At 46.8% G+C, this 12668-nt stretch overlaps 1 protein-coding gene across 2 annotated transcripts in view; it reads left to right on the top strand.

Annotated features, from left to right (window-relative positions):
• LOC126471198 (neurogenic locus protein delta) overlaps positions 1–12668 on the top strand; it is a 1411427-nt gene that overhangs the window by 1375019 nt on the left and 23740 nt on the right. Inside the window, exons 1-3 of one of the 2 annotated variants that reach the window (XM_050099312.1) lie at positions 2625–2942; positions 3099–3250; positions 5404–5709. In XM_050099312.1, coding sequence (XP_049955269.1) covers positions 3179–3250; positions 5404–5709 — 378 coding nt within the window. In that variant the 5' untranslated portion in view covers positions 2625–2942; positions 3099–3178. Of the gene's footprint in view, positions 1–2624; positions 2943–3098; positions 3251–5403; positions 5710–12668 lie in introns of those variants that run through there. The other variant, XM_050099311.1, reaches the window with a different exon arrangement.

Below are 12668 nucleotides of genomic sequence, written 5' to 3' on the forward strand. Positions count from 1 at the left end.
TTTCCGAAGAAACACACATCTCAGTTGTTCACTGACTCCAGTCTCTCGCCAGTCACTGGATATTCTGCGTTTTCCTGTGCAAGCAGTGCTATAATATAATCTTGGGCGCTTTCACAGTTCCAAGAAAATTATCGTACAAGTCTTGATATAGTGACTGAGAAGTGAAAATTGTTGGTCATATCGTAAACCAGCAAGTGCTAGAGGCGTGTAGGAGACACAACAAAGTAGTTTTAGAATTATCCTTCGTGCATCGATAGTGAGTATTGGGGTCTCGTCTGTTAGAGGAATTGTGTGAATGATAGAGGCTATGCGTGATAGCAGAACGTCTCCCTCTCGCCACAAGACTTGCTCTTGAGGAACTCAATGAATTAATACCAGCACCACAAACGGTAACTGCTGGCTGATGCGCGTGGTTTTGCGGCTGCGTAGTGCCATGCGATTGTTAACTGAATCATTAGTCATTGTAGCTTATGGGACTGTAGTTCACCATACCAGATAATCACAGTTAAGAAATAAGGTACGCGGCTCTGGATTCCACTGTGCCTTATTTTTGACAGAAAACGTTATCGCAGGATGATTGGAAGCCCCTATGTTGGAGACGGCCGCGGTGGTCTAGCGGTTCTAGGCGCTCATTCCGGAACCGCGCGACTGCTACGGTCGCAGGTTCGAATCCTGCCTCGGGCATGGATGTGTGTGATGTCCTTAGGTTAGTTAGGTTTAAGTAGTTCTAAGTTCTAGGGGACTAATGACCACAGATGTTAAGTCCCATAGTGCTCAGAGCCATTTGAACCATTTTGAACCCTATGTTGGAGACAGAAACAGTCTGTCCAATCGGTAGGTTTAATTTAGGGAAAATACGGGAAATTAAGCATGGAATGCAAGACTTACTTTGATCTAGAATGACACCAAAAATGTTAGTTCTACCCAACATCGTTCGGTGTGAGAAGTTTTAAACGTTTCAAAGCTAAAAGAAAAATATAAGCATCTGAAGCTAGGACTAAGTGGTAGTACAAAATGACTTCTTGTGTTCAACCCAAGCGCATCTGGCTTATCGCTGTTCACAATATATTTGTTTGGAAACGAAAGATAAAATGAATAAATGCGTTTACGTTCTATGCTCATACACCATGATCAGTAGTGATAGTACGCCAATTAGATTTCTTTTGGCAGTGGTATATTGTTGTTTGCTCTTTAGTGACACTCCATTTTCGCTGTTATTCACTTCGATGTAATACCTACGCAAATAAAGCAAAACATTCGTTAAAGGATTACCGCCAGCACGCCAGCAAGATACTGGTGTTTCTAAGTAGTGTTCCCAGCGTCCCTCTCCCACCCATAGCCTCTTCAGAAACGCCCTCATGACGAATCGTAGTCGCGACAAGAAAATGACAAAATTCACCCCTTTCAGAAACTCTCAGCTATTGCAATCATACAGTCTTCATACAGTTCGCCATATGAAAATTAATTTGATTATATGTGGCCGGCGACAGCGCAGGTCGCAGTTATTTTGTTGTCAAAATGTATTGCTGTACCGGATTTGTTGTCAGTTGGAGCGATTATTGGATTAGACATAGGCTTAGTTTCAGTATTGTGGGATTCTCTGCATGTAAATTAAATGTTATGGAAGAAAAGCTGATCACTTTATACGATGCTGAAATCCGTCGAATGTAGTTCAATTGGTTGAAAAGTATATCCGCAGCTAGATTTGGAGAAACCACCAATAAAAAGAATATTTTCACTTCGTTTCTCGGTAGAAAAATGACTTTCGATTGTTGTCACTGTTGACGTGTAATTTAACCGAAACTTACGTTTTCAGAATTTTGTAGCCCCTGGTGAAAGCTACCAGACGGACCTCAGACTACATGAAACAGAATACATATTAATTACAAATTCAGGTAGGGCATGGGGCAGCTAATAAATCGGGGGGGGGGGGGGGGGGGGGAAATTTCGAAGGAAATTATAGTTACTGTCTGATAGTGGAAAGTTTGGTTTCGTATTGTATTATTCGACAACTGAAAGAATGATGCCACCTTTGTTGTAGTATTATTTTTCCTCTCTGCTTATTATTTAGAGAAGGCTAGGTACACCGCTCGTCAGGACGTGTCAAAGCTTTCAGTCAAGTTCTTAAATTCGAAGAAAAAGTTTAATGAAGTGATCACACTTCAGCGCGAAAGTACTAACGAATACGAGGAGGTATGTCAGTTCGATTATAGAATGAGCGTACCTAGACTTATGACGTAGAGCACGTGACGTCATTGCGTCCGGTGGTGCGCGAGGAGCGGACTGACAAAGCCCCCTCCATGTGTGACGTAGGGGGCTGCAGTGCTGCAGATGCATGTGGCTCCCCTACCCGCCGCGGGCTGCCCCCTCCAGTCACTTGTGCACGTGTGTTTTAAAAAGCTTTGCAGCTGTCCCTCGGGACTAGTCGGGGCTGCGGGATGTTATAAGTAGGGGAGGATGGCGCGAACGGAACACCAGTTTCGCCCCGTTGTTGCTGTGCGGCTGTCGTAGCGTGCCGCCATCTGCCCAGAACAGCGCGAACGTCCGGTCGCCGGTTGCAGTTGCGCGTCTTCACCGCAGGGAGCGCTGGCTTCGTGCATCCGCGGGCAGAGGGCTGCGGGCCTTTCTCGCTTCAGTCTTTGGCCAGTCTCGGCTCGTGGTGGTTCGAAGTCGCCGAGACGCCTGCTGCGCTGCCGAGCTTAGAACGCGACGTGCGCCGGATATACACGCTGTGTTTTATGATAGCGTGGATACTACGGTAGCGGCTAGGCTCGCAGCTCCCAACAAATTTTCGTCTGTATATTCTGTGGCGTGTGTCAATCTGAGTGATGATATACATTATCAAACGGACTGTTGTACGTTATGATCGTTAGTGTTCTGTGCTAATTGGACGTCTGCTTCAACTCCATTTGGATTTAAGTGTTCCTTTGCGAGAGTTATGTGTACGTAGCTTCGTGCTGTGGTGTTTTATTTTGAGCAGAAATTTTTAATACCTTTTGACAGTTCTTTCCCCCACTTGTTTTTTTTTCTGCGAGTGCTGCCTATTCACGTAACAAACCGCAGATAGTGTGCAGAAGGCCTATGGCGCCGTCTTGCAGGTGTGCGTTGAGGTAACATCGTAACCCGCCTCCAGGCTGTGCGGAAAAGGAAGCAGACGATACGAGTTCCAGGCCCCACCATGAGGTGGATATCGTCTCATGCGGACTGCTTTATGATATTGGTAGCTGTCTTCTTCGCTGCGCTGCACCAGGTACTGTAACTGCTCGTCACGATGACAGATCGCACGCTGTTTGCAGAAAACGTGTCTGGCCGGGAGAGGTCTGAGCCAGGCGCAGCCGCCGACCGTGGGAACTCCGGTCGGCAGGCTTCCGTGGAATTCCAATCGACGCGACTCCGTCTTACCCGACTTGCTTCCTTAATCTTTGCAGCATTTCGCTGGCCCTTCTTTCAGAGTAGCACTTACTCCTTAAAGCCCCACAAAACACATCCTGTCACCGTTTTTTGTTACATACTGTCTCAAATGATTGGCGAAGTTGTTTAGCCGCGCGTCCTGTCATTTACGCGAATCGCGAAATATTCTCTCTATATTCCATCATTGTTCACTGGCATTGTTAGCTCACTGGAGGGAAAGATGTTTTGCTCTTTCCACGTGGCGTGGACAGCCGAATACCTTGTTGTTTACTTAGATTGCTTATAAACATCGCGCTTGTGTACAGCCACAACTGTTTCCAAATCTTACGCTGTGCTGCGATTTGAAGTTAGTTACAGCATTTGTGCGTATTTTCTGCGGCCTAAAGCACATTTCAGTTCTTGTCATACCGAGTAGTGTTGCCAGTCACTGGTTCATGATTCGGCGTGTTGCGCTTCACTATCATTTTATTGGCAAAAATCTTCCTACTCGTTTCAGATACTGTGCCAGCTCTAAAAATAGGTTTTATCGCGGCCTGTAGGAAAAAAAATGATTACTGTTCTGTTAGTGTTGGTTTGGCGACATTGTTTTCTGCAAACAGCGTGCTTTGTTTTAGTAATAGTTTTTGTTTAGCAAGAAGTTTGATAAACATTAGTGCATAACCGTTGCGAATGCAGTGTAATACATAGTGTTAACTTAGTTTTTATGTTCGCATTTTCTGAGATAAAAAGTAAAGTCCGTAGTATCGAGTGCAATAGTAGAGAAAGCTTTTCGCCGGTTAACGACTTGGACCCACAGCAGACTCTGAGCACGGCCAGCAGGCAGCTGCTGGCTGTACAAAAAGTGACGTGTCTGTGTGGTGGGCAGCGACAGCACGGGCCCTGTTCCGGTGGACAAGTGTTGCGAGACCGCCGGTCGGGGCGCCTGCTTGCCGTGCACTCGCCAAATTCTCTCCATCGGAGGCAGCTCCTGCGCCTTCATTTTCACGTTCAAAGTTACTCGAGTAAGCGATTGGAAAAAGTAATTTTTTTGGTAATATTTTAGTAACAGTTGCTGCTATCGGTTACTTTTATTTGCATGACCCGGTTCCAAAAACACACGCAGAGAATAACATAAAAATTTCGGTAAGAGTGCAGTTCACTGTCGTACCGAAGGCTGTGACGAAGATCTGACACTGATAGAGGTAGCTGACATACATGATACAGTGTATAGCGTATAGCCGCGTAAGCTTTGGACATGCGTGTTTGATCAAAAGTGTCAGTCACTGCGGTTGGTACAATCTCATTAAAAGATGTTAAGGCTCGTATTACACTGTCAGTGTTCTTCGACGTATCTTTACTAAACGCAAGGACCACATTCTTCCATAGAACCGACAAAAGTACCACAATACACGGCCAGAGATTTTAGAAAAATGTCTTTTTTATGAATGACATTTGTCAAAGATGTTGTACAGTGTAATACGATCCTAAGGGAGTATCCTAACGCTTAATCTCCAGGATGCCCGAGAACTGTTATTTCCAATGTTTTACGTAATTTTGCCAAGAGTTTAAACCGAAAATTTATCTCCACGGTGATGACGGTCCGAAGCCACATCACTGCATGGGGTACTCGGGTATTGTAGAATTTGAGGCTCGCTCGACACAGGCAGTATTCACTGTTACTTCTGAAATCACTGTGACACGGTGTCACGTCTTTGTTGTACGCGGCTTAACGAATTCGGTTACTGAGTAGGCGCCTCCGCATGGCTCCGCGCCTGTCAAAGCCGCGACTGTTGCCTCCGTCGCGAACGAGATGTTTGCTTTTGCCCAGCGACGCGGGCGCCGATTGTGCGGCAGCGTATGTAGTAATAATAGAATGTAGCTTAGAAGTAATTAGTAGAGAGCTGTGTGTGTGTGTGTGTGTGTGTGTGTGTGTGTGTGTGTGTGTGTGTCGCCGGAGGACGCTCCGCTAGGCGGCTCGGAGTGGGTGTCTGCAAGGTGGTGTTGGGCCCCCAGGCGCGTGGCTCCGGAGTCTTCGAGCTGCGTCTCAAGTCGTTCGTGAACGACTACGGCAAGGACAGTGTGGGCCAGTGCTGCAGCGGCGCGCGGCCCGTGCCCCCGGCGTCCACGTGCCCCGGACAGTGCCGGACCAGGTTCCGAGTCTGCCTCAAGCACTACCAGGCCAACATCGACACCACGTCTCCCTGCACGTTCGGCGACGTGACGACGCCCGTGCTCGGCGACAACTCCGTCTTCCTGGACGACCTCTCGCCGCCCGGATTCACCAACCCCATCCGCTTCCCGTTCGACTTCACGTGGCCGGTGAGTACCGCTAACGCATTTCGCACCATCTCTGAGCGCGCCTGCTTTCCATTCGCCGCCCCGTACTTTAAACGAAGCTAAGTGCAGCGTAATGCGGCCAAATGAGCGAGAAAGTCTGTTGCGTTAGTTAGAAAGTCACGTCACACGCCAGTTTGTTGAGGCTCTCAGTCTACAGATGCGTATTTGAAGTATCTCCTTAGCGGAAAACTGTCTTTTATGCCAATGTACATTTCGAAGTCACAGCGTCATCGTGCCTTTTTATGTTTGGACCTCACAAGCGATGTCAATATCCTAGAAACATGTCTACATCTACATGACTACTCTGCAATTCACATGTAAGTGCTTGGTAGAGGGTTCGTCGAACCACAATCATACTATCTCTCTACCATTCCACTCCCGAACAGGGCGCGGGAAAAACGAACACCCAAACCTTTCTGTCCGAGCTCTGATTTACCTTATTTTATTTTGATGATCATTCCTACCTATGTAGGATGGGCTCAACAAAATATTTTCGCATTCGGAAGAGAAAGTTGGTGACTGAAATTTCGTAAATAGATCTCGCCGCGACGAGAAACGTCTTTGCTTTAATGACTTACATCCCAACTCGCGTATCATATGTCACACTCTCTCCCCTATTGCGTGATAATACAAAACGAGCTGCCCTTTTTTTGCACCCTTTCGATCAATCCCACATGGTAAAGATCCCACACCGCGCAGCAATATTCTAACAGAGCACGAACGAGTGTAGTGTAAGCTCTCTTTAGTGGAATTGTTGCATCTTCTAAGTGTCCTGCCAATGAAACGCAACCTTTGGCTCGCCTTCCCCACAGTATTATCTATGTGGTCTTTCCAACTGAAGTTGTTCGTAATTTTAACACCCAGGTACTTAGTTGAATTGACAGCCTTGAGAATCGTACTATTTATCGAGTAATCGAATTCCAACGGATTTCTTTTGGAACTCATGTGTATCACCTCACACTTTTCGTTATTTAGCGCCAACTGCCACCTGCCACACCATACAGCAATCTTTTCTAAATCGCTTTGCAACTGATACTGGTCTTCGGATGACGTTACTAGACGGTAAATTACAGCATCATCTGCGAACAACCTAAGAGAACTGCTCAGATTGTCACCCAGGTCATTTATATAGATCAGGAACAGCAGAGGTCCTAGGACGCTTCCCTGGGGAACACCTCATATCACTTCAGTTTTACTCGATGATTTTCCGTCTATTATTACGAACTGCGACCTTCCTGACAGGAAATCACAAATCCAGTCGCACAACTGAGACGATACCCCATAGGCCCGCAGCTTGATTAGAAGTCGCTTGTGAGGAACGGTGTCAAAAGCTTTCCGGAAATCTAGAAATACGGAATCAACTTGAGATCCCTTGTCGATAGCGGCCATTACTTCGTGCAAATAAAGAGCTAGCTGCGTTGCTCAAGAACGATGTTTTCTGAAACCATGCTGATTACGTATCAATAGATCGTTCCCTTAGAGGTGATTGATAATGTTTGAATACAGTATATGCTCCAAAACCCTACTGCAAACAGACGTCAGTGATATAGGTCTGTAGTTCAATGGATTACTCCCACTGTATATTTCGTGTACAGATAAGTGTTTCTGGAGTGTTGACATCGCTGTAGAGATCCTTAACCCACAAGATGATGATGGTGAAGCTGTGACTTCGAAAAGGAAATTGGGGTAGTAAAAATGCTACAAAGATAGCAGACAGATTTTATTTCTAAGTCCCTCATTTATTTCACTATCATAGTTAACCAAAAACACCCATTATAGCTACCGTGACATTTCCGTTGTCTGAACTAACATAATACACTAGATGAAATACGCCCTTATAAGAAGACATTCGCTTGTTTCATATTTAGCGGAAATTGACGATAACGCTTGCAGCGCAACGTAACATTGCGCAAATAATGAAAATCATTCGAGGCCCGTCTTACACTGTAAAATTTTACCAAGGTATGTCATAATTAGTTTATAAGTCTTTGACGACGTAATTGCAGCGTAAGCTTAGCTTTTACTGAACATTTTCAAAAAATGTTTGTAGAGGTGACATTCATTTATAAATAAAATGGTGTAAAACTATTACAAAAATCTACGCTTCGGCTTGACAAACGGAATGTTGCACGGCTATACACAGTTCGTACACATTCCAAAGTTGGCTATATACTGCCTTAGATAACGTTGGAGGCAGTGGGCGGTTCTGTTTCTTTACAACGAGGCTGTATCTACATGAGAATTGTTGTGAGAAGAGTTCTAGATACTTGTGTCAATAAACTGGAGCGCTAAGTATACCTATCTTTAAAGCTCAAGGCTCTTTGCCAGGGACCTTTCGTTCCCACCGAATCTAATCAATCTTCAGCCATGTGAGGCTTTCTATAAATCTATATAGCTCATCAGCAAAAATCCACGATGTCTGATGTAAGACTTCGCCACCTGTCACTGTAAACACTGGGCCAACTAAAAAAAGCTGTTACCGTCTTTGTGTCACTTGGTTCCAACTTTTTAATCGTCAAGACTTTAACCTAAGTGGCTGTCACGAAGGGAATTCACCGTATCACAGCTTTGCCGTTACGAATTTCCTTCCTTACAAGTCTCCACGTATCATCTTGACAGTTCCTGTTGAGCGTCGAATCCATTATGTTCGTCCTCCGTATATCCTGAGCTACGTCAGTTAGCTGGCGAAACTGTTACATGAGTTCTTAATAACTACATCCTTGAGCTAGCGCTCTTGTACTGGTATACCGTCGTGTCTGCTTGGCACGGCTCAGTGTGTATACTATCACATTTCTCCTGCCCTGGTTCTGTTGGCGGCTGCTGTGTGTAGGCAGCCCACCTCGTTTTAGAGCTCAGCCATATCTTTTCTTCCGACTGTACCTATTTCACTTACGGTTGTCCTTATTTGAAAGTTACCTACAACATTACTAGCGATATTCCCATATTTAAGTCACCGAGCTTAGAACAAAACAAATTACTCGATAAAAATTCGTATCTAGATATCGCATGATGTGGAAGACATTTGTCGCCAAAAAGTGGAAGAAAAGTGTCGTTGAACATTAAAAACTTGATCCCTCGGTCAAAAAGTAGTGTGGTGTTATTTCGGTTATCTCTCTCTACTAATCGTAATTGACTATTAAGCTCTTCAGTCGAAAGAGGATGTCGTAAACACAATGCTATAGCGCTATTCTGTATTAGTCTCTGTCGAACGACAGCTTGCCGCGTGAAGTGTGAATCTTAAGTTGTAATTCAATCTAAATGGAGTTAAGCACATGGATAGTTTGAAAATTAAAGAACTATTCCTCATGCTAATCAGCTGGCCTCTTTGCAGTCACAGTTCTTAATGTTTTCTTACTACACACGCGCTTTCGCGGCTTGCTTGCTGCAACCAGTCTCCTTGGTGGTCTCACGCTAAATTACTCTTTCAGTTGTTTCGCGTTTAAGTTACGGACCTTGTCTAAAACGTATATGAAAGTTGTGTTCTTAAAGGTATAGGGAGACTCCGAAATCCGCATTGTTACTCAAGCTGGAGAAAGAACTCAAATCTGAACTAAGTACACCAATTTTTCAGCTAGAGAAGTTCCTTTCGTATAGAGATGAGGCCAATAACTATATGTAATAAGGTGTAGCCATTAGTAAAGATAGTGGATGTACATAAAGCATTTTTACAGTTTTTTGCAGAACCCTCCGTTCATGATCATTGTAGCACGAGTTATTCCTGTCATTTCGTTGTTTTGCGTGATTGTCTTTAAAAGAATCAAATATTGCAGAGGACTCCCCCTTCTGTGTGTGTGTGTGTGTGTGTGTGTGTGTGTGTGTGTGTGTGTGTGTGTGTGCGCGCGCGCCGAAGGAAAGAGTAAAAGAACGTGCGTTCGCTGCGATTGTAGTGTTGGCAGTTGACGCCGTCAGGAAATGCGAGGGCTGCAGGCGGCTGTCAGCTAAAGTAATTGCGTGTAGTCCCGGTGGCGCACCTTTTGGCGAAAATCGCAGGTAGGGGTGTCCAGCACGCGGCGTCGGGCCAGATGGCCGGTCGAGGGAAGCGGGGCCGCCATATGGCAAGCACGGCTGCGGCCCTGGCGCAGCCGGCGAGGCAGGGGGGTGCCGGCTGGGAAGCATCTCTGGAGGCTGCGCATATGACGCCAGCCTTAGGTAGCCAACTTCCGGCCTGTGCCCTCGCCCCCGCTTCGGCGCACGCCTTCTCCCACGGGACTTGTCTCGGAACTGACTCTCCGTAATCCATCCCGCGGCTGCGCCTCCCAATAGCGTACTGTTCGATTGCTTTATCCCACGAGGCAGGAGAGAATTTCTGTCTCCCTCGAATCACTTAGCACCTGCCGCTCCGTCAGATACCTTAAGACGCCCCCGCCTTCTCTTTGCGGTCGCGTCTTGCCCAATACGAGCAAAATACCGACCTCGGCGCGTTAAGCTCTGAACCCGGCAACACCCGCGATCTCTTTAAATGTCGCATTACCCAGCGCCGGGGCCTTGCGTAATGTTCGGAGCCAGGTCGTGGGATAGTAGGTAGCTGTATTAGAAAGGAATGTTCAGTTAGCGCGGAGACTGTTAGGTAGCGCTGCACTGTGCGACAATAGCGCGCGACCCGAGCCGCTGGTACCCCTTCCGGCCGGTAGGGCTCGCACAAAGCGCGCTTGCGAGTCCTCTTCCTCCATTCATAGTTGAGGCCCCCTCTGTTTCCTAATGGCGGCGCTCTCGAAGGCCCTGTACCTCCGCTTCCTGTCCGCCCATCGTCTCTTCCGGTCGCATGATACGCTCGAATGTTTTTTTACATATTGTCACTCATTCAGGTTTGAGCTCCTACGCGCCACTGCACGTTACGTCATTCCCCTGTGGTTTGCGAAACATGTCACGGTCACAGCTCTTGCGATATTAGTAATATAGACGCTAGGAATTTCTTGGTGACAATTGTTTCGTACCTTACTGTGGGAAGAAACTGGCGCTAGTCACTAACGTATAATTCAGCCTTTACATCGTACAAATGTTGTTCTCCATGGAGGATAATGAAGTCGAAGTATAAGCTCAGCTCACAACAGGTTATAGAACTGGCTATGCCCTGTGGTGAAAACGTCACACAGGAAATATTGGTCGTTTCCTTTCAGGAATTAGTCCACTGCCTGTTCCTGACTCTCACAAATAGTCATTTCCATCATTTCCGAGGTTTCCCAGTCTCTCTTCCCATTCGATTTGTACTTTCGGGGTATTTTATGGCTGGCATTCTTACGCGATATCTCCAGTGTTCACGATAATATTTTTTTCTGACTCAGAAATCTCGTTTGGGATATTAGTGCCGGCCCGTGTGGCCGAGCGGTTCTAGGCGCTTCAGTCTGGAACCGCGAGATTGCTACGGTCGCAGGTTCGCGTCCTGCCTCGGGCATCGATGTGTCTGACGTCCTTCGGTTAGTTAGGTTTAAGTAGTTCTACGTTCTAGGGGACTGATGACCTCAGATGTTAAGTCCCATAGTGCTCAGAGCCATTTGAACCATTTTTGGGATATCAGTGTTCCTCCGGAAGTTCAGGTCGATATGTAGCTGCTGCACCACTTGGCTTTGTGTAATTCTTAGATTAACATCGCCAAATAACTGCAGAGAACACCAACAATACGTAGAACGATAAAACTTCTTGCTAGACTTCTGGGGAGGATCGGGGTTGTAGTCGACCCCTCTCAGTATATAGTTAACTTAACGCGTATCAAAATAGGGTTAATCGAACGTCTTGGGATTTAGAATATTGGCATAGTTCCATTGTTGAAATCATTGGGACTATGGGCTACAGCCTCAATATTTGAGTTACGGGTAGCGCCGAAGGCTAAGGTTAACGGAAAAGAAATAAACGATAAATGTACCAGCGGAAGAAAGACTGGCGTGAAAAAATTGTTTTTTTTTTCAGTGTATTACAGATTGATTTTAACAGACGGTGGTCTGTTCGTATCACCTGAAACAAAGCGTTTGTTACTATTATGCACGGAATCCGTATTACGCAGAACGCAACAATTTCCGTTCGGGTTATCGCGGTCATAATTTTGGTTGGTCTGTGCAGCACCGTTGACGGGTGCGGGCTCTGTTGTCGGCATCCGAACAGACGTCAAAGTCTGGAGGCAGCAGCGGAGTGTGGGAACGGCCCGGGATTTGGCGGCATCCGTGATTTGACCTTCCTGTCGGGTGCGTAGCTAACGAGGGACATCCCGCCAGCGTTGCCGCGCGTGTAAATATATTGACCTAAGTTGGCCGTAAGCTGGCACATGCGGCGAGTTTCTAAAACAGTGGTCGGCGGCTTTGCAGCGTGGGAGCGGGGGCGTGCTTTCTCCCGTCCTTTCGTCGCGCCTGTCTGCCACCCGCTGGCCCCCGCACCGCACCTACCGATGGCCGTTTGTCACCGCTGGCGCATTCTCTTGCGGCAGAATGGATGCATGTTTGTGAATGGGAACCGTTCCCGGACAGGTGGTTCCCGCCGCGCCCCGGCCCACCGGCGACGCGGCCTGTCACGGCTCGCAGCTCCGCCGGTTACTCTTATTTTCAGTTTCGGACTTCGGTTGCATATTAGAACGTGAAGTATGCTGCTTGCTTGTAACAGACATCGACAGTATGAAGATCGTACCCCTAACTGAGCACCGATAACAGCGATCTTTTCCACCCATAACATTGGGTCTACATCTACACTCCGCAAGCCACCCAACGGTGTGTGGCGGAGGGCACTTTACGTGCTACTGTCATTACCTCCCTTTCCTGTTCCAGTCGCATATGGTTTACGGGAAGAACGACTGCCGGAAAGCCTCCGTGCGCTCTCGAATCTCTCTAATTTTACCTTCGTGATCTCCTCCGGAGGTATAAGTAGGGGGAAGCAATATATTCGATACCTCATCCAGAAACGCACCCTCTCGAAACCTGGACAGCAAGCTACACCGCGATACAGAGCGCCTCTCTTGC

The sequence above is a fragment of the Schistocerca serialis genome, chromosome 3, assembly GCF_023864345.2.
Source record: "Schistocerca serialis cubense isolate TAMUIC-IGC-003099 chromosome 3, iqSchSeri2.2, whole genome shotgun sequence".
NCBI classification, from domain to species: Eukaryota; Metazoa; Arthropoda; class Insecta; order Orthoptera; family Acrididae; genus Schistocerca; species Schistocerca serialis.